This window comes from Onychostoma macrolepis, chromosome 24 (genome assembly GCF_012432095.1).
Source record: "Onychostoma macrolepis isolate SWU-2019 chromosome 24, ASM1243209v1, whole genome shotgun sequence".
Classification (NCBI taxonomy): Eukaryota; Metazoa; Chordata; class Actinopteri; order Cypriniformes; family Cyprinidae; genus Onychostoma; species Onychostoma macrolepis.
Window position 1 is genome coordinate 3,691,705 of NC_081178.1, and position 22,030 is coordinate 3,713,734.

At 37.7% G+C, this 22,030-nt stretch overlaps 2 protein-coding genes and 1 pseudogene across 5 annotated transcripts; all 3 read left to right on the plus strand.

Moving 5' to 3' along the window:
• The first annotated feature begins 350 nt into the window (after window positions 1-350).
• LOC131533767 (C-reactive protein-like) lies at window positions 351-3,379 on the plus strand. Of its 2 annotated transcripts, none has more exons than XM_058766241.1 (3): window positions 351-471; window positions 2,510-2,591; window positions 2,676-3,379. In XM_058766241.1, the coding sequence occupies exons 2-3, from the start codon at window positions 2,522-2,524 to the stop codon at window positions 3,293-3,295; spliced, it is 690 nt and encodes a 229-aa protein (XP_058622224.1). In that variant the 5' UTR covers window positions 351-471; window positions 2,510-2,521; the 3' UTR covers window positions 3,296-3,379. The 2 variants fall into 2 exon arrangements, with proteins under 2 accessions (XP_058622224.1, XP_058622225.1); XM_058766242.1 differs by lacking the exon at window positions 351-471 and adding an exon at window positions 2,159-2,278.
• A 136-nt stretch (window positions 3,380-3,515) lies between these two features.
• Window positions 3,516-21,314, plus strand: LOC131533764 (C-reactive protein-like). 3 transcript variants are annotated; one of them, XM_058766239.1, is made up of 7 exons: window positions 3,516-3,694; window positions 5,315-5,378; window positions 5,473-10,298; window positions 12,127-12,268; window positions 17,222-17,294; window positions 17,662-18,179; window positions 20,741-21,314. In XM_058766239.1, the coding sequence occupies exons 5-7, from the start codon at window positions 17,234-17,236 to the stop codon at window positions 20,843-20,845; spliced, it is 684 nt and encodes a 227-aa protein (XP_058622222.1). In that variant the 5' UTR covers window positions 3,516-3,694; window positions 5,315-5,378; window positions 5,473-10,298; window positions 12,127-12,268; window positions 17,222-17,233; the 3' UTR covers window positions 20,846-21,314. The 3 variants fall into 3 exon arrangements, with proteins under 3 accessions (XP_058622222.1, XP_058622221.1, XP_058622219.1); XM_058766238.1 differs by having other exon boundaries at window positions 17,206-17,294; window positions 17,662-21,314; XM_058766236.1 differs by lacking the exons at window positions 3,516-3,694; window positions 5,315-5,378; window positions 5,473-10,298; window positions 12,127-12,268; window positions 17,222-17,294 and adding an exon at window positions 17,327-17,542 and having other exon boundaries at window positions 17,662-21,314.
• LOC131533777 (C-reactive protein-like) lies at window positions 10,308-12,114 on the plus strand (annotated as a pseudogene).
• Window positions 21,315-22,030: the final 716 nt, after the last annotated feature.

The window sequence follows — 22,030 nt, forward strand, 5'->3', positions numbered from 1 at the left end:
TGAGTATTTCAATTTTCAACTTTTCATATTATTTTGATGAGTATAAGTCCAAACACTAATAAAAATGAACATAATATCAAAAACACTAAATTTTTCATTGTAATTTGTGTGAACATCAAGATATGAAATTAATGTGAATGTACAATGAATAAATATTTATGAAATGCTGTATCTGGTCACCATTTATGAAAGTGTTTTCTCATTTAACTGTTTATTTAGCTTTAATGCAGTTCTGCAGATTATTATTTTACTCTTATACAAGAAAACATGCTCCATATAGTCTTTTAATAAATGCACTGAATGTCACTGCAGGACACGTCAACCTCTCTTTTACAGGTTAAAGAGAAAAAAGATGGTGGGGACTGGGGAGGCTCAAACCTGAATTTGAGGTCAATCCACTTTGCAAATAAATTCTGGTCAACACAAACAGAGCTGAACAGATCTTCTCTCAGATAAGAACTGAAGAACACAGTAAGTATTCTTATCCTGATCCTTAAGGTTTGTCTTTTAACAAGTGATGTATTACTTTCATGCTTAGTAAATTACATGTGATTTAATATTAATAACAATGAAGTGGTGAAGAACTGATCTACAAAACTAGGAGAAATGTTTTTGAATCTTTCCAGTTACCAACTAGAGGATGATTTCTTTATTTCATTATTTTATGCTTTCTGGCAAACATATTTAAACAAACAAACTGTAATAGCAATCCGTCCAATTTCTGATTTCTGTTGCTTCTTCTACTTGTGTGAGCGTGTACTGAACTCGAATAACATCCAAAAGTCCAGTAATTTCCTTTTAAGCAAGTTTAATAACAAAAAAATAACTGGAAATGTTGCATGAACCAAATTCTAACAGGTCTTGCCGGAAATGACATCAGCATAATTTTCAGTATTTATATGAAACATATTAAATTATTTAAGTACAATTATTTAACAATTACTTAATCCAAACAATAATTTATTTCACATCTATATAAATAAACAAATATCTTAAATGGCTCTTACACAAAGATTTTGCTTCTCACCATATGTGCCAAAGGAAAATGTGTTTGATTGGAACACCATAAAATATGTCATCTCAACCTATTCTCACTCCCAAGGCATCAAAAACTGAAGCATAAAGCATAGTCAAATATTTTTGAACTAGGAACTCCATTGCTTTAAATTGCTTGGAGAGGAGATCACTACTGTGGCAGTGGAGTAATTTTAGCTGCGAGGGCTGAGGGCCAACTCACTGCTGCGGGACAACTCCATGTCTTCTGAAGCCATTTATCTTTATTTGAGGAACGGAGCAAAAGAATGATCTATGCTCTGTTAACACATTCATATCTGAACTCTAGCAGGATGCATTTCACAATCAAACTGTGTATGTTTGACTAAGTGATCATACGGCCTGCAGGTCAAGTAACTGGAATCTATTGCAGTTGTGAAATTACCCACACAAAAGCAGTTACTGTATCCACTAGAGCTGTTGTTGAGTGAACACACACCACTGTGCCCAAAATACTGCCGCACCACTTAATGTACAAGCTAATGTACGTACTCCCTTAAAACCTAGGCTGCAAGGTACATTTAGACATTTTCTCAGTAACAAGTTTGTTATTCTGTTGTTTGACTGGTGGAAATAAAATTATGCACCACATGTAAAGAAAACTGCATAATATAAATGGGCTATATGGTGCCCTTTCTAATCCTTCTGTTCTGCTATGCACCCCTTTTTCATTCAATGAACTTTAAACTCATTGGTGTAAGTTAAGTGAAGTAAACTTTTGCCTGTATATTGATTAGATTCAGTGTTTGGACTGCCACCTTGAACTTGAGCACACAAGTAGATACGTGACTGGTGCGCAATAGAGCTGAATAAGGTCGATACCTCTTGATACAGTATATGCGATCATTGTTTACCATGAAAAAATGTCTCTTTCAAAGAAATGAAAGGTGGATTCAGATTGATTTTTTTTTTCAAGTGATGCGGACAATGAAAAAAAATTTATTTGTTTAAGCTGTTTAATGACTTAAATACACCTACTCTGTTATTTTATTTTACTATGAATTCTACACATGCTCCATGTAGTTTATGAAGTTCATCATATCACTGCATGTTAAAACAACAGTGAGGAGGATCGTTCCTCAGTCTGAGCTCAATCCCCAATGCATTTGAATACTGGAGAACCTCCTTGATTACAACCATCTAGGAGGCAAGCAGCTGAGCGCGACTCTTCTTTCAGAAAAAGCGTGCTGAACACTGAATACTTGTGTAATACATCTTTTAAAAAGTAATGTAGTGCTTTCATGCTTAATTAAATGTGATTTAATGTAACAATGGGGCAGAAGAATTAATCTACTAAACTAGAAGTAATGTTTTTGTGTCTCTCCATATTTACCAGCTAGAGGATGAAGTTTCATTATTGCATGAATTAAATCCAGTCCTATTTGCTGACAAACTTGTTTAAACAACTGTTAAACAGTAAATCATTGTATGACTCTTCTTGCACTTTTTCATTCAGACCTGCATCAAGATGTTGAAGATGTTGGTACCAGTGGTTTTATTTTTCTGTCTGCTCTCTCTGAAACCAGCAGCTACTGAAGGTACCACATTTTCGCTAATAGATAACATTGATAATTGTGATCTATTAATCCCTTTTTTTAAATGATTTTGGTTTTGTCTTGCAGTGGGTCTTGGTGGTAAAGTGCTTGTGTTTCCAACTGAGACTGATACCAGCTTTGTTAAACTCACTCCTAAAAAGTCACTGAATCTTTCAGCATTTACTCTCTGCATGCGCGTTGCGACGGAGCTCCAGGGCAAGAGGGAGATCATTCTGTTCGCATACCGTACGTTTAACATCGACGAGCTGAACCTGTGGAGACAGAAGGACGGTCGTGTGGTCTTGTATATTCAGTCTAGTAGAGAAGGAGCATTTTACCATCTCCCTCCTCTCTCCACATTCCAGACCCACCTGTGCGTCACCTGGCAATCTGCGACTGGTCTTACTGCCTTCTGGGTGGATGGACGTCGCAGTGTATTCCAGATCTATAGAAAAGGTTACTTAATTCGTCCTGGTGGCACCGTCCTGCTCGGTCAGGACCCTGATGCATTTGCGGGTTCCTTTGACGCAAGTCAAAGCTTTGTAGGAGAAATTACAGATGTGCAAATGTGGGACTATGTTCTCTCTGGCAGTCAGATTAAGGCGGTTTATTCAAACCAAGAAACATATGTGAAGGGAAACGTGTTTGACTGGAACACCATCAAATATGAGATTATTGGCAATGTGCTAGTGACTCAGAATAACTGATTGTGATCAGTTGCAATGTCACATAAACATTGTACAAAGCTGTAAAGGCTAACCAATAAAAAAAAAAAATTGTGAGCATTACAAGCATTACAAGCATGTGCATAATTTGGGAAAATATTTAATGTTAAACATTTTTACTTGAAGCTGCAGTCCGTAAATTGTCGTCATCTATGTTTGAAAACCTGGAATTGCAGTTATTTGCAGAATTATCTTGCTTGCGTGGGGTTGTACTCTGGCACAGCTCCAGCGCAGATGAATCTAATGTTTTGAGGAGTATATGTAGCTGTCAGTCACCGCACCGGTGTGGATATTTACTGTTCTTCACAATCACAGATTAGTCTACGTCTTGGAATATATGACCCAAATAAGAATTTTCGGCGGATATTGTCATCTGAACAAGTAAGTAACAAGTCAGTCACGTTTGTTCTGACCAACTGAGGAATAAATCACGCTTCCAATGGTAATTAAATCTAACAATTGGTTAGCTCATATCACATCAAACCGTGCAAATGATCATTATTGTTATACTTTATTCTCAAATTAACAATATCAGCATTGCGTCACTATGAGTATAGTGTGTATTAGCATGTAGATTTCAATTTCTGTACAGTTTAATCTAATTGTCATACCATTCGAATTTCATATTAAGAAATTCTTTTAACAGAAAAAGCAAACTATGCTCCCTTCGAACTGGTTTTCTTTAAAATACAAATCTTGTGTAAACTCAGGCTATCTGTAATCAGAAGCACATTTAACACTGGAATATAATTTAATTTCATTCACATGTGTTTCATAAACACATAATCCTTTCTGGATTACAATCTGCCATCAAAATGATAATTCCAGCTGCTGTGAGAAAAGGCTATAAACCATGCGTCACCTGCAGGATCCTCACATGCAATAGCCTACTAGCCGGGACAACTTCTTTATGTTTACAGACGTGACGTAATGACACAGTGCCATGTTCAAATTTCCCACGAAAACCTACCTGTACCACTCAAATTAGAAAACATTATTATAAGCTAACCATTGTGAATCAGGCTAAAGTAAGGCAATAGTTTTGAACACTGGCTGGTTATGTACTTGCTCAAATATTGATTTTGGATCATTTTTAACCAAAAAAAAGTTACGGACTGCAGCTTTAAGCATACATGCATACAGTATGTTTTTTAGAGGATGTGGTCAATTATTCTGATAATTTGATAAATATTTTGTCTAATTTAATGTCAAGCCACTACAGCTAGCTCAGAACAGCACCACAGATCTTAATGAATAAATGAGGACACTTCTTAAAAAAATAAATAAGGCTATGAAAAAATGACCTCTGAGTATTTAAATTTTTCATGTAGTTATTTTTCATAAAATGCTCATAAAACAAGATTTCCTTGGTCTGATGAGGTATATTGAGTCCAAACACTGGAAAATGTTATTATTATAATGTAAAAACCCACCAAAATATCTTTGGAACATTGAGATTTATTTGAGTGTACAATGACACATTTCTTCAAAGAATTTCACCATTTTAATTACCTTTTATGTAGTTCACTTAAATAGGCATTCAGTGTGTCATTTTATAGTTATATATACACAAGGACACATTCCATATAATCTCTCACAAAATGAGCCCATAAAACTACAGTGAATTTGAAAAATGTTGTTTATGATGTTCAGCATGTCACTGCATGTTAGAAAAGATGGTGGGGAGAACCATTCCTCAGTCTGAGCTCAATCACTGAAGAATTTCAATTCTCAAGACCCTTCTGTTCACAAACATCCAGGGGATCGTCTCCCAGATAAGACCTTTGACTTCTAAAAACTAACTACTTTAATGCTTATAAATGAAGTGTGATTAATATGACAATGAGGCATTGATTGAGAATTGAATTATAATACTGAATTAGGAATAATGTTAACCAGTCGGAGGATATAATTTCTTTATTCCATTATTTAAATCCAATCCTACTCACTGATTAGTGTATTTATACAAGCAAACAGTGCATTCATTTTATTCTTTTTCAGACCTGCAGCAAGATGTTGGTTTTCTTTTTCTGTCTGCTCTCTTTGACACCAGCAGCTACTGAAGGTACTGTGTTTTATTAATAGATCACATGAATTATCGTGAGCAGGATTTTGTTCATCATGGATACATTTATGTTTATTTTGGTTTTGTCTTGCAGTGGGGTCTCGGTGGTAAGTGGTTCTGTTTCCAACCAAGACCAACACCAGCTTTGTTCAACATGGGTCATTCCACAAAATTGGTGCCTTTTGCGTCCCTAAGAAATAATCAAACATAGATTTAATATAACAACAAATAAATTTGCAATTTAAAAACATAAAGATACTATGTATTCTTTCATCAATATTACATCAAATATTATTTTAAATAATTTAAATAGCATTTATGCTGTTAAGGGTAAGGGTTTTGGCCTGTCCCTCACTATGATTTTTCTTTTTCAGCAGGACTTTTAATTTGCAAAATATTTTTGGCACAAGTATGCATTTTTTCTATAAAAATGTAAATCTTTTTTTCTTTTTTTGGTGCCCCCTGATTTCATGTCAGCCCTGTTACCCTCATCAAAAAACCCTTGTAAAATACTGTACATTCAAGTGGCATCACTTCTAGGAGGATACGCCATCTCTCAACCAGGATTCCTACACTTAAAACACAAGCATGTTTCTCTCTCACTTCTATAATGTTCTATTTTTGATCATTTATAAGGCTTGACTGAGGGGGCATCATGCAGTGTCAATACTGTTAACATTTTTAAAATGTAAATTTAAACAATTATTTAATACATTTAATATAATCAATATCTACAAGTAAAATCCTTTCAATGTGTACATGTGCTTTTCTGAACTTGACTGGAAATTAGCAAATTAGTTTGAAATCATCAAACCTATTACTGTCATCCCCGTTACTTTTCAGGGTAACAGGTTTTGACATTTGGGTAACAGGGATGACATAGATTAGGTGTCACCCTGTTTTTAAAGATTGTCTGTGTAAAATGCAAACATTTTATGTTAGAATTACGTAAAGTAAGTAGTTCAGGGATTGTAGACACGATTACTCTGGACACTCTGCATAGCCTCGGACTGCTATGCCAGTCAGACCCAGTGGCCTATGAAGCAGCGGAGTCTCCCACAGGCACCGGCCACTCCCGGAGGAGATGGAGGCGGTGCGACAGGAAACGGAAGCGTGGCAGCCGGGGAGGATTAACAGCTAAGCTAAAGGCTAACCCATGCAGAACGCCGCTTCCATCCATTCTGCTTGCTAATGTCCGCTCCGTGGAGAATAAATTGGACTATCTGAAGCTGGACTTAACAACTAAACGGGAGATGAGAGACCATTGTACCATAATTCTGACGTAAACATGGCTAAACCCTTCCGTTTCGGATGACGCTGTGAGTATAGAGGGGCTAACAATATTCAGGTCAGACAGGAGCTGTGTTCTTAGTGGAAAATCACGGGGTGGCGGTGTGTGCATTTACACAAACAACAGCTGGTGTAATAATGCTGCAGTGGTCTCAAGTTATTGTTCTCTGGATGTAGAGTTCTTGTCTATTAAATGCAGACCATTTTATCTGCCTAGGGAATTTACAACTATCATCATTACAGCAGTGTATATTCCACCTAGTGCAAATACTAAGGAGGCCCTGAATGTGCTCTATCGTTTCATCAGTGATCTGCAAGACTCACATCCGGAGGGTGTTTTCATTGTGGCAGGGGACTTTAACCAGGCCAACATGGGGACAGTTCTCCCTCATTTCCATCAGTATGTGGATTTTGCCACCAGGGGTCAAAATAGACTGGATTTAGCCTATACTAACATCAAGAAGGCTTTTAAGTTCAAGGAAGCTCCAACTGTAAATCAACATATCAATGTGGAGGAGTATGCGGCATCTGTGTCTGCGTATATTCAGAAGTGTACGGAGGATGTAGGTGTCACTAAGAACATCATTATACGAGCAAATCAGAAGCCCTGGATGACTGGTGAGGTACGTGTTATGCTAAAGGCACGAAATGCTGCGTTTAAAACTGGTGATATGGTCGTGCTCAGAACAGCTAGAGCCAACTTTGAATCGGGCCATTAGGGCTGCAAAACGGGCCTATTGCCAGAAAATACAGGGTTTCTTCTCTGATCCTACAAATACCAAGCGCATGTGGCAGGGTATAAAAACTGTCACAGACTGGAAAGCTACTTCACTACCTTGCGAGGACAATATACATTTTCTTAATGAACTTTGTCACACGAAAAAGAGACAGGATTCAGTAGCGGATGCAAAACAAACAGTTTATTGATTATCCCTAAAGACACACAAGCATGGAGTCAATAATAATCGAGCAGACAAGTCTCTGTAGCGCAGGGATGCAATGGGCAGCTCACCGAGGACGGAATCCCAGGAAAGGATAGTGAAGACGAACCCGAAACCCAGACACTGGAGCCACAGAGTGAGCGGGAGCGCGAGGACAAACATCAAGGATCTGACAAAACAGACGAGGTTAGCACATCTGATATAGCCCCGCCAACGAGCCACACCTGGGAACGATTAGCCCCTGGCGGTAATCAGACACACACACACAGCACAGATGAGACCGTGATCCCATGAACCGTGACAGAACTTAACACATATTTTGGTCGGTTTGAGGCACTGAATAACACTCCTGCAAGAAAAGGTGTTCCTCAACCAGATGAGGAGGTACTTAGTCTTAACACAGCTGATGTCCGGAGGACCCTGAAAAAAGTCAACGCCCAGAAGGCAGCGGGTCCTGATAATATTCCAGGACGAGTGCTGAAGGAATGCGCTGACCAGCTGGCTCCTGTACTTACAGACATTTTTAACACCTCACTGGATCAGGCTGTTCCATCATGTTTTAAGACTGCTATTATAATACCAGTGCCCAAAAAATACACAATAAAATGCTTCAATGATTATCGTCCGGTAGCACTCACGTCTATAATGATGAAGTGCTTTGAGAGGCTGGTGAAGGACCACATTATTTCAAGACTACCTCCCATGTTTGATCCTTTCCAGTTTGCTTACCAACCCAACCGCTCTACAGAAGATGCTATATCCTCTGTACTTCATCTGTGCTTGGCCCATCTGGAGGAGAAGAACACTCGTTCGAATGCTATTTGTGGATTTTAGCTCGGCATCCAATAAGATTATCCCCCAGCATTTGGTATGCAAACTGGGATATTTGGGCCTTGGTACTCCCTTGTGTAACTGGCTACTGGACTTTTTAACAGATAGACCTCAGTTTTTGAGGGTTGAAAATCACACCTCCAGTATCATCTCTCTGAACACCGGCTCCCCTCAGGGCTGCGTCCTGAGCCCATTACTGTTTACTATGATGACCCATGACTGTCATGTCAGGTTCAGTACAAACCATGTTGTGAAGTATGCGGATGACACGACAGTGGTGGGCCTCATTCAGGATGACAACGAACAGGCCTATAGGGAGGAGGTGAGGCAGCTTGTGGATTGGTGCAATACAAATACAAAAAACAAAGGAGATCATTGTTGATTTCAGGAAAAAGCAGCACAGACACACACCACTTATCATCAATGATACTGCTGTGGAAGTAGTCAGTAGTGTCAAGTTTTTGGGGGTGCAGATCACAGACAGTTTGACATGGACTGTTAACATCGACTCTTTAGTGAAGAGAGCACAGCAACGTCTTTTTTGTCTGCGTCAGATGAGAAGAACAGACTTTCCCTCTCCCATCCTCAGTACTGTCTACAAAGGAATTATAGAGAGCATATTGACCAGCTGCATCTCTGTATGGTCTGGGGACTGTAAAGCCTCTGACTGGAGGTCTGTACAGAGAGTGGTGAGGACAGCGGAAAAGATTATTGGCTCTTCACTGCCTTCTATCCAGGACCTTGCACACAAGCGCTGTCTGACTCGTGCACAAAATATTGCAAAAGACTCCACCCATCCTCATTATGGATTGTTTACACTGCTGCCCTCTGGGAAAAGGTTTCGCAGCATTCGTTGCAGAACAGCAAGGTTCTGTAAGAGCTTTTTTCTACAAGCTATCAGACTTTTGAATTTAAAGTGACTTTTTAACCATTTTATCTCACTAAATCTTTTAGTAGTGAGTTTTATGTGAACTAAGGACATTGAAATAATAGCACTTTTGCAATGTGCAATAATTGTACTTATATGTTGTCACTTAATAAGTGCAGTTATTTTGTTAGATGCCACTAATTATTAATCATTCGCTGTTGCAATTTTTATTTATTTATATTTTTATTGATTGTGGTACGTTTATGTTTAGTTTGGTGCAGTACTTATGAGCCAGTGGAACAGAATTTTGTTCATATGTGCATTTTGTATGTACAGTTGAATGACAATAAAAAAGCTACCTACCTACCTACCTACACTGTTAGACATTTCTGTAATTTCCACAGTTATTTACTGTATATCACCCAATATAATATTGCAAATTCCCTTTACAGTAAATACCCTTTGCATCATGGGAATTTTCTGTGATGTCAGACCCCACATACAGAGACTTACTGTATTTTTTTTAATTGCTGTATACTACTGTATTTGCTGTAACGGTCTCTTTGGCGCCATTCTATTGAGGTCGTTTTATTTTCCTCATTTCTTACCTTTGGATTGACACAATTTGCCCTACACCGTGTCTACAGCGCCGCAACAGATTGGGACTGGCTACTGGATGTGTTACATCGCTTGTAATGATTGGAAAAATCCATTTGTACTTCGTGTCAGAAACAGCGCACGCGCTTGGAGTACATCTACATGTCAGAAATATACCGGGGCATCAGTTTACTGTACGCATTCACTGTAGATAATATATATAATGGGTCCTATATTGTTTTCTGTTGTCGAGTTAGACGTCCGAGGAAGACATGGAAGAAGCGGGGCAGCGCCGCGGGTTTTTCCCGGGAATGAACCCCCAAGCGTGGAAGAGCTCTGGAGAACACGCTGTGTGTCGATGCACCTTACAAGAGAATAAGACCAGCAAGCAAGGTAAAAATATATATGTACGTTTGTCTGTGTGTTTGTGTCAGATTTTTGCACACCAGTTTAACCGATAGTAACATTTACTCGTCAACATGGCGGTTACAGAACTTTACCATGGTAAACATGGTGTTAGTAGTTAATGTTGGCCAGTAGCCAATTGAGAAAATAAAATCGTATGTTAGCTAGGTTAAACTAGTTTTATGGCTAGCTGCCTTTCTAGTTTTAGAATTAGTTTGTTATAGTTTTTAATGGAATATAAGATTTACTGCATTTTTTGTATTTGACTGACAGAATGATCAGTCTCAAAAAAACTCATTTTTTTCCCATAACTCATTGTCAATAATGCATCCATGTAAATTCAATTACAAACAAGAGCAGCAAGGTGACTGCAGACCTTCACCCCAGTCTTGCAATGTTCAAGAAAGTCAAGATCTTGGACTGGTTTCAGATGATCACAGAAAGACCAAGATCTGATCATCTTCCTTGCCTAATAATTGAACCAGATCAGTATATTTGAAGTTCTGTGAGGGGACACAGACAAACAGATGGAGGCATTATCTAATTACAATACCCTTAAAACATTAGAACTCTTAGAAATGTAATGTGCTAAATCAAGAATGAACTAACTTAAACTGAAAACCGATTTCGTGGAATAACCCAACTCACTCCTGAAAAGCCACATGCGTGTTGCGACGGAGCTAAGCTGGAGGAAAATTGTTCTGTTCGCCTACCACATGCCGAGGTTGATGAACTCAACTTGTGGAAAGAGAAAGACGGTCGTTTGTCCTTGTATATTCAGTCTAGTGAAGATGGAGCACTTTTCAGCCTGCCTCTCTCCACCTTCCAGACTCACCTGTGTGTCACCTGGGACTCTGCGACTGGTTTTACTGCCTTCTGGGTCAAAATTTATAGAAAAGGTCACTCAATTCGTCCTGGTGGCACTGTCCTGCTCAGCCAGGATCTTGACGCATATGTGAGCACCTTTGACCAGGATCAGTGTTTTGTTGATGAAATTACAGATGTGCACATGTGGGATCATGTTCTCTCCGGTAGTCAGATTAGGGCAGTTTATTCAAACCAGGACAAATGTGTCTGACTGGAACACCATACTTTATGACATTAGAGGTGATGTGCTAGTCGTTCATGAATCGTTATAACTAATTATGATCAGCTGTAATGTCACATACACAGGGGCGGACTTAACCAATTGGCAAGGTAAGCGGCCGCTTAGGGCCCCGGGGGAATCAGGGGGCCCCGTCTGATATTCGCAAAACATATTTGGCAAATGCACCAGTATGTATTTGTATTATGGAGAGCGTCAAATGTTCACTCACCACTCAAAACAGCGGGTTTTTGTGAGGTGCGGAGTTCTGCAAGCTTGAAGCTTGTGAATCCTCTCATTATAACAACGTGTAGTTAAGATGTTAAAAAGAGATTAATTGTGCAGAGCTTATTAACGGAACGTCATGAGATCGCGATGAACTGAACTGAGTGACAGTTTTTAGTGATTATAGATGGAGCGCTCTTTGCGCGCATTCTAAGCTGTTTTGACTGTCTCAGAACAGACATATTCACCTCAGTAAAGAAATTATTGCTTCAAGTCATAATTTTATTTGTCTTGATGTTTCAAAATGACTCTCTTGTGTGCTTTTCCTAGGCACGCAAGCGCAAACTATAAATGCAAATTAACTATAAACTAAAAACAGATTCTGCAGATTATTATTTTACTCTAATACAAGTACACATGCTCCATATAGTTTTTTTAAATACAAGAGTCTATAAAAATGGCATGCACTGAATGTCACTGTAGGACACATCATCTTCTCTTTAACAGGTTAAACAGAAGAAAGATAGTGGGCAGGCTCAAACCTGAATTTGAGGTCAATCCACTTTGCAAAGAAACAGGATCCTCTACTGTAGGTCCAGGAGCAGCTGAGCTGAACGGATCTTCTCTCAGATAAGAACTGACAAACACAGTAAGTATTATTATCCTGAACCTTTAGTTTGTCTTTTAACAAGTGATGTATTACAGTACTTTCATACTTTGTAGTAATTACATGTGATTTAATATTAATAACAATGAAGTGGTGAAGAACTACTACTAAACTAGAGTTACCAACCTGGATGAAATTTCTTTATTCCATTATTTTATACTTTCTGGCAAATATATGTAAACAAATTTAAACAAACAAACATTTTGTTTTCACCATATGTGCCAAAGGAAAATGTGTTTTATTGGAACACCATAAAATGTCATCTCAACCTATTCTCCAAGCATAAAAAACTGAAGCATAAGGCATAGTCAAACACTGTTGAACTAGGAACTCCATTGCTTTCAGCTTTTTGCCATATGCATCAGATTTATTAAAGGGGTGGTTTACTGCTTTTTTTCTTTGCTTGATTGTGTTTATGGGGTGCAATATAACATGTCTTCGTGTTTCGTTTGTTAAAAAACGCCTTATTTTTCATATATTTCACCTTTATTGTAAGCCGCTTTCTCCTCTGTCATTTGAACGACCGGTTGACTTCCTGATTCTCTGAAACCACTCCCTCAGAAACAGGCGATGGGCTCAGATTGGTTAGTTGGGCCGGTGTGCTGTGATTGGCTAAACCGCGTACTGCACATTGTCTGGAAACTTCACGCCCATCACCTTCACGGGCGACAGCTGCATGTGCTGCGGTCAAATGTAAATAATGGTGTCAATATTGCCGTATCAGTTTGAGCCAGAATCAGACCCAGAAAGCAGTAATGAAGAGAGTCGAGCAGAACTGCCGCAAGCACGGCTCTTACAAACATTTCTGATTGGAAGTTTGCTGTTGTGATTACATATCATTTTTTGAAGTTCGTACACACAAAATAGCATCGAACTAAATGGCTACTAAAACCAAACAGCGTTGGCTTGTGTTTACGGTCTTGATCAAATCGAAAAATTACGTCATAAAGTACACATGGAAAATACATTTACAAAATTAGTACATAATAACACATTCGCGTCCAAAATGTTTTTACGCGTTTGTCATAGACACACGAAACATCATTTAACTAACTGGCTACTAAAGCCAGCGTTGGCATTTGTTTACGTCCTTGATAAAACTAAAACATTACGTCTGAAATTATACATGCAAATACATTTAAAATGATGAAATCTTACTTACAGGTTGTGGCCCAACAACTGCTGCCTCTGGTTTTAAAGTTGTAACCGCTCCATGTTTTAGTGATAGTTTCTGTGTGAATCCGGCATTGAACTCGTGTAGATTCTGGAAGCTGTCTTCCGTAAAATGCGCAGCACAGAGAGCTAAATTAGGATTGTAATTGTCAGGAACATAATCAAACATAAATTTTAACCATTGTTGACGAACTACAGCGTCTATATGAAGCCCGAACACAGAAGACCTGACAGCTGGGTGAAAATAACACCGTTTCGACGGCATGGCTACAACTCTCCACTATAACTCTTCCTCTTCGACAGAGCCGCAGAACATGGCCTTGCCCCCTCTTTGGCATGTTCCGGAGGGAGGGGTTGATGGGTTTATTACGTATGCAACCCGGGAAGTATCTCGTTGTAGTCCCGTATGAGTCGTTTTTGTAGGCATTAAACTTCCTGATTTTTAAAAGACGATATCTCCGCTTACTTTGAACGTTCAGCGCAGCAGCTTTGCAGATACTGTTCATGCACCAACAGCAACATTACACACTATTTAAAATGAAAAAAGTGAAATCGCAGTAAACCACCCCTTTAAATTCTTTGCATGCATTATTAAGTAGAAATGTTATATAAATAGGTTTAGGGTAGGGGTGGGGTTAGGTGCTCAAAATATTATATATATATATATATATCTCAGTGGCGTGCGGTGGTGTTTTAAAATGAGGCATATATATATATATATATATATATATATATATAAAATTAAATCTCAAATATATATAAAAAAAATGCATTTCCCTGTTACACTTAATGTTTACACTAAGTGCAAATAGCAATAGATTCTGTTTACAGCTAGATTTTCTGCTATTTATACTACTAATTGCAAACAGTGGCAATTATCTGCACTTCAGTATTGTAGTACATTATAAAACAGTATGCAGTAATAACATGTTGAGTGTAAATTATAATTTTAATTCCAATTATTAAATGGATGTCACCTTATTGGGACAATAAATCCCTCCCTACACCTACCCTAACCCTACCCGATAATTTAAGTTCAACTTTTAGATTATTTCTTTCATTATTATTGAAAATGCATGCTTTTCCGACGTGATGTCTGATTTGAAAAGGTAGGGGGAAAAGTTGCAAAACACAGATTCGAACCCGAGTCGATTGCGTCAAACACTTCGACACGTATTTAACCATCTGCGCCACTGGAGCTGTGGGGAGTGTTAGTGTAAATAGCAGCGGCCAATAGGGCATATGCACTTGTAAATAGACACTCTTTTTTTAAATAGTCAACTTATTTTCGGGTCATCTATGGTCACAGCAGCCACAACTACCAGAGGAAAATCAACGAAACACAAGGTTCACAAGGTTACAATATGCCTGGGATATGTTGTGCTGTAACAACAGTCGTCAGAAAAACCCCGAACTACAATTTTATTCGATCCCAAAGAGGTTAGATCGGCGGAATAAACTGTTGGCTTCAATCAGAAGGCACCACTGGCAGCTAACGTACGGTCAGAAAAGGATAATAAGAGACCATTGTGATCCTTTATAGGAGAATAAAGGACACTAAAATATTTGTATTGTACCACATAGGCTATGTCGTTTGTGTCTGCAGTTAAGTGTGTGTATATATATGTATATATATATATATATATATATATATATGTTTACAGGTGTATAAAAATAATCACAAAGTTCTCAAAAATAATCACATATGTTTTGCTAAACCTATTTATTTATCATATTATTGAATTTGTCATACAAAAAAAAAAAAAAAACGTCCTGAGTAAATTACCTTGGCTTTGTGAATTGTGACTGGCTGCACAAGTGGTGTAAAAATTTAGGACATAGCCTATACATACATATATATGGCATAAATTTTGAGAGCATAACAACTGAAAGTCTGAATCGTCAGTCAGTAAAGCATTTTTTAACAATGGCAAAATCTTAAACTGAAATGTTATTGCAGCCATGTAGCCTATGAATAAATTAAAATGCATATTTTTAATTAAGGAGAACTTGGTGTGGGCTGCTTTCGGTGCCTGGATTTGTGCCAGTTAAAAAGATCTGTTGTGTAAGTTGTGGCTTTACTTTACTCTGGCATTACCTCCCTCTGATCAGCATGTGGTACATTATATTAATATAATTAAAAATATTTTTGGAAAATTAAACAGTTTCTTTCAAACTCATGTGATTTGATAAAATACATAACGAAATTTAAATTGCATATGGGTAACGGAAAAATTACTTCAAGCTACACATGACAATTAATGAGATGAATACAACACTTCTACTTGAATGCCACTATCAATCATTATTGAGTGTTTGTAATAACTTCTGACTGCGATCTAATGTGGATTTTGGTCAAATGATGAGGCAGAAATATGTTGTTAGTAACATTCTAGAAGAATTTTATCTGGAAGATACACAGTTACAACTTCTGTTGGGTGTGAAGAAAAAGTAATGTAACTAGTAGTGTACTGTTGTCAGAAAGTAATAAGTAAAGTAACAATATTACTTTTGAAAGGAGTAACTAGTAATGAGTAATATATTACATTCTTTGAGTAACTAGCCCAACACTGGTAATCACATTGTTTGCATTCACCAAAACTGACCTGCTGAAATCAAAACGCGGACGGAGAAGAGAATCGCCGAGTCTCGCTCGCTGTGAAGCAGGAGCGCCCAGCCGGGAGAGGATTCTTCAAGCTCTTCAAGCTCAGATCCGGCCCACATTTGGCCTGCATGGATTTCACATGGGCCAGATGTGGGCTGGATCTGGGCCAAAACTATGTTGCTGTCTGGGAATGATCATTTGGCCTGCAGGTCAACTGGAATCTAAAGCAGTTGTGAAATTACCCACATAAAAGCAGTTACTGTATCCACTAGAGCTGTTGTTTAGTGACCACTGTGCCCAAAATACTACCGCACCACTTAATGTACAAGTTAATGTACGTACTCACTTAAAACCTAGGCTGCAAGGTACATATTGACATTTTTTCAGTAACGTTTGCTTTTTCGTTGTTTGACATCTTTCCATTCTGCTATTGCACAGTTTTCATTCAATGAACTTCAAACTCATCGATTCCATATTGTTTATTCTTGAAGTGAACCTTTGCCAGTATATTGATTAGATTCACTGTTTGGACTGCCACCTTGAACTTGAGTACCCGAGTAGATACGTGACCAGTGCTCAACAGACCTTCAATTCAATAACCTGAATAAGGTCTATACCTCTTGATACACAAGCTTTTTATTTACCATTAAAAAATATCCTTTCAAAGAAATAAAAGGTGGATTCAGAATGAATTATGTTTCAAGAGATGTGGACAAAAGAATAGTTCTAGGAAATAAATTTGTATGAATATGCTCCATATAGTTTATGAAGTTCATCATATCACTGCATGTTAAAAAGACAGTGAGGAGGATCGTTCCTGAATCTGAGCTCAATCCCCAATGCATTTAAATACTCGAGACCCTCTTGATTACGACCATCTACAGCTGAGCACGACTGATCTTCTTTCAGAAAAACCTGCTGAACACTGAATACTTGTATTATACATCTTTTAAATAGTGATGTAGTACATTCATGCTTAATTAAATGTGATTTAATGTAATAATGAGGCAATGAAGAACTGATGTACTAAACCAGGAGTGACGTTTTTGTCTCTCTCTCCATATTTACCATCTAGAGGAGGAAGTTTCTTTACTGCATAAATTAAATCCAGTCCTATTTGCTGACAAACTTTATCATTTAGACTCTTTTTCATTTAGACCTGCAGCAAGATGTTTATGCCAGTGGTTTTATTTCTCTGTCTGCTCTCTCTGACACCAGCAGCTACTGAAGGTACCATATTTTTCATTAATAGATCACATGCATTATTGTGAGTGGAATTTATGTGCTTATGCAGTATTCTTTAATTAAATATGACAATATTGCAAACTTTAAAATAAATGTTGCACTGTTGCATCAATTTAAATGGATTTCCTTCAAAACGTTGTATAGAGCTTTTGAGCTGTGCTCTTGTATGAAATGTACTATATATATTATGCTGCTTTTCTGTCTGCTCTCTCTGAAACCAGCAGCTACTGAAGGTTACAGCAGCTACATTTTTAATTAATACATTACACAGATTTTTGTGAGCAGGATTTAGCTTGTCTATTGTAAAAGATTTATATATTTTTTTATGGTTTCATTTGGTTTTTTCTTGCAGAGGGTCTTGCTGGTAAAGTGCTTCTATTTCCAACCAAGACTGATACCAGTTATGTTAAACTCACTCCTGAAAAGCGACTGAGTCTTTCAGCATTTACACTCTGCATGCGTGTTGCGATGGACTTCCAGGGCACGAGAGACGTCATTCTGTTTGCTTACCGCACACATGACACTGATGAGCTGAACGTGTGGAAAGAGAAAGACGGTCGTGTGGCCTTGTATATTCAGTCTGGTAAAAATGGCACATATTTCCTTCTGCCTCCTCTCTCCACCTTCCAGACTCACCTGTGTGTTACCTGGGACTCTGCGACTGGTCTTACTGCCTTTTGGGTGGATGGACGTCGCAGTTTGTTCCAGCTGTATAGAAAAGGTCACTCAATTCGTCCTGGTGGCACTCTCCTGCTCGGCCAAGATGCTGATGAATATGTGGGTGCCTTTGACGCAGACCAGAGCTTTGTAGGAGAAATTACAGATGTGCACATGTGGGACTATGTTCTCTCTGGCAGTCAGATTAAGATGGTTTATTCAAACCAGGAACTGTATGTGCCGAAGGGAAACTTGCTGGCCTGGAAGACCATCAAATATGAGATTACTGGAAATGTGGTGGTGGCTCAAAATAACTGATTCTGATCAGGTGTAATATCACACAGTTGTGTCAATCTCTGTAATCTTTTCATTTTTTTATTGACTTACAAAGCTGTAAGGGTTAACAAATAATTTTTTCTCAGCATTACAACTCCAGTGTCTGTACATAATTTGGAAAAAGTGTTTCAAAAATGTCTAAATTCTAAATCACTTAACTTCAGTCTAGTAACTGTTTTCTCACAAAAAGTATGATGATATAATATATCCCCCCAAAGTTTACTTAACAAAAAATGAGGTGTGAAGAGAAAATCCCATTCATTTTCTCAGAGGAATTGATTTTTAAGTCTAGCTTGTAAAAACAGATCTACTATGAGCTCTGAGGTTGTTTATCAGTGATATATACTTCTGTTGAAGCCATCAGTCTGTGTTACTTCAAAAATGTTTAACAACACAATTCCTGGTGAAGAACTACATTACCCATAATCCTGCAGGGAAATATCCACCAATCAGAGAACTGGAGCTCCGCAGGGACCGCCAACTCCCACAAACAGTGATGCTCTGGTTATTTTGCAATAAACAAATTATATTGTAGCTATAATTATAATTAACAACTTTAAATCAGTAATATAAAAAAAATAAAAACATTCAATTATTTACAATGCTAAATGGTGCACTCTAGTTAGTTAATTTCGTCATTAAAGGCTATGAAAGAACAACCTCCTCTGATGAGTACGAGTCCAAACATTATTGGAGAATGTTATCATTATAATGTCAAAAACACCAAAATATATTTGTAACATCAAGATTTCAGGTTAAAATTTATGTTCACAAAGATCACTTTAATGGAAATGTGGTGGTGACTCAAAATAACTGATTCTGATCAGGTGTAACGTCACACATTTGTGTCAATCTCTCTGTAATTGGCTTGCAAAGCTGTTAGTCACTTTTAGTCACTTAAAGGTTGGGTAGGCGATTTCAGAAAAGGCTAGCAATACCAAGCTAGCTTTGAAAGCAAGATCCACACCCTCCCTTCATAATCACTTTGCAAAACCACGCCTTCCCCCAAACACACAAACATGCTCAGTCAGACCAGAGACTAACCTGCGATACAATGAGAGACGGCATTGGTGGAAGATTGAATGCAACGTTGTCAGATTACCTCATGTCTCATTCACCAGTGAGAAAACATTACAGTACAAAGCGCATAATATTACAATAGTTTTACTCTTTTACACCTTTTACTCTTTCTGGAACGCACTGATGACCTATCATGTCTGCGCAAACAGCTGCGTAGAGGTATACAAATTTTGACAGGCAGGCAGGACAGCCTATCATAATGTTCGGACTGAACATTTTGATTGGACGAACATTTTATGGCCCTACACCTTCCACAGACAATATAAATACGTATAAATAAATTTAGACCACTTAACTTGATTACTATCGGGATGTGAAGAGACTTTCAACCAGCATAACAAAAAATATTTTTGAACCAAATCACCTACCCTGCCTTCAATTTCAGTCTAGTAAATGTTTTCTCACCAAAAAAAATATGATATAATATTTTTCCCCAAAGTTTTCTTAACAAAAAAAGAGGTGAAGTAAATATCTACATAAAAGCTAAATGGTGAAAGTGGTGAAACACTTTGAAGAAATGTGACTTTGTGAACATGAATTTTTACCTAAAATCAATGTTACAAATATATTTTGGTGTTTTTTTAATATTATAATGATAACATTTTCCAATACTGTTTAGACTCATTGTGCTCATCAGATCAATGAATTCATGTTTTATGAGCTTTTTATGAAAATACCCAGATAAAAAAAAAAAAGTTATTTTATAGCCTTTAATGAAGAAATAAACTACAGTTCCATTTAGCATTACTTTTTTTAGATTACTGATTTAAAGTTGTTAATTATAATTATAGCTACACTATAGCTTATTGCAAAATAATCAGGTATATAAGTCATTCAGAAGTGTAGGGAGCAAGACTCTTTTAAGGCTCTCACAGTGCTTAAAGGGAAGGGCTGTCCCTGCAGAGCTCCAATTCTCTGATTGGTGGATATTTCTCTGCAGGATTATGGGTAGTGTAGTTCTTCACCAGGAGTTGTGGTTTTATACTTTTTTTTTTAAAACACCAAATGATAGCTTCAACAGAAACATATATCATTGATTAAAAAAACTTTTAAAAAATTGTCTTTACAGACTAAACTTAAAAATCTATTTCTCTACGGAGAGGAATGTGTTCATTTAAATAAGCCTGTGGTGTGTCATGTTTCTGTAAAAATGAAAGACCTGCTTTGTCCTTTAAAAAGTAATGTATTTCTTTCATGCTTATGTATGAAATGTTATTTAATGGCAATGAAGCATTGACTGAGAATTGATCTACTGATCTACTGATTAAGACTGATACCAGCTTTGATAAACTCACTCCTAAAAAGCCATTGAATCTTTCAGCATTCACACTCTGTCTCTGTCTCTGTCTGAGATTAAGGCATTTTATTATAACCAGGAACCATATGTGAAGGGAAACATGTTTGACTGGAACACCATCAAATATGAGATTATTGGCAATGTGCTAGTGGTGGAAAAGCTGTGATTTCACTGAATAAACATAAGTGCTGCACATTTCAAACTCAGGTGTTGCGCTGCTTTGTATACTGCTATTGCCGGGGAAACTATATTTCTGCCTTTCTGAAAGCACCACCTGCTGGAAGACAATGAATTTGCATTTTCAATAAGCCATCTGCCAATGTGAAAATCAACCCTTGTTTTATGCTGCAAACACACAGAGTTGTAAATGTGAACTGGTGGATCGACAAGAAGATAATGCATAATACAAAATGTACTGTTTTGTAAAAAACGTTATCTGAACTGTAAATCATGCTTTTTACAGTCATTTTACAGAATAATATGTTACCATAGACTTACCCTGCCCATGTGGTATTCATTTTATTTGTGAAGGTCTTAAAAAGTTTTAAATTTGAGCTTAAAAATCCTGCAGGTGTAACGTCACACATTTGTCAAGTCAAGTCAAGTCACCTTTGTTTATATAGCGCTTTTAACAATACAGATTGTGTCAAAGCATCTTTATAATATCAAAATAGGAAAATAGTGTGTCAATAATGTAAAATGACAAGATTAAACACTCAATTTTCAGTTAAAGGCATTTCATTATTGAATTCAGTGATGTCATCGTCCAGCTCAGTTCAGTTTAAATAGTATCTGTGCAATCAAGTCGACTATATCGCTGGAAATGAAGTGTCCCCAACTAAACAAGCTAGAGGCGACAGTGGCATGGAACCAAAACTCCATCGGTGACAGAATGGAGAAAAAAACCTTGGGAGAAACCAGGCTCAGTCGGGGGCCAGTTCTCCTCTGACCAGACGAAACCCCGCAGTTCAATTCCATCTGCAGCAGAGTCAGATTGTGTAAAGGACTCATCTGGTTCCCGTGGTCTTGTCCCGATGGCCGTCTAGGAGACAGGGTCTTCACTGGGGATCTGTCTCTGGGGATCATCTAGGTGTCCTGGTCTCCGCTGACATTCAGGGCTGTAGAGGTCATCTCTAGGTGCTGATCCACCATCTGATCTGGATACGGACTGGATCTGGTGCCTACGTTGACCTTGGAATAAGAAAGAAACTAATATTAGCATACTGTAGATAACATTCTTTTTACGATGTAACAAATACATCGGGTGTAATGGGAGGTGTTCCCGGTTCCGGTTGACCTAATTAATGCAGCCTAACAATCCTTTTTGAATATTAGAAGCGTATTAGTGTGT

Bases quoted from the DNA above. Each gene is read 5' to 3' on its own strand.
- LOC131533764 (XM_058766236.1), top strand. From the start codon at position 17,353: ATGCAGTATTCTTTAATTAAATATGACAATATTGCAAACTTTAAAATA. The intron at 17,543-17,661 runs GTTACAGCAGCT...TTTTTCTTGCAG, and splicing joins GAAACCAGCAGCTACTGAAG to AGGGTCTTGCTGGTAAAGTG.
- LOC131533767 (XM_058766241.1), top strand. From the start codon at position 2,522: ATGTTGAAGATGTTGGTACCAGTGGTTTTATTTTTCTGTCTGCTCTCT. The intron at 2,592-2,675 runs GTACCACATTTT...TTTGTCTTGCAG, and splicing joins GAAACCAGCAGCTACTGAAG to TGGGTCTTGGTGGTAAAGTG.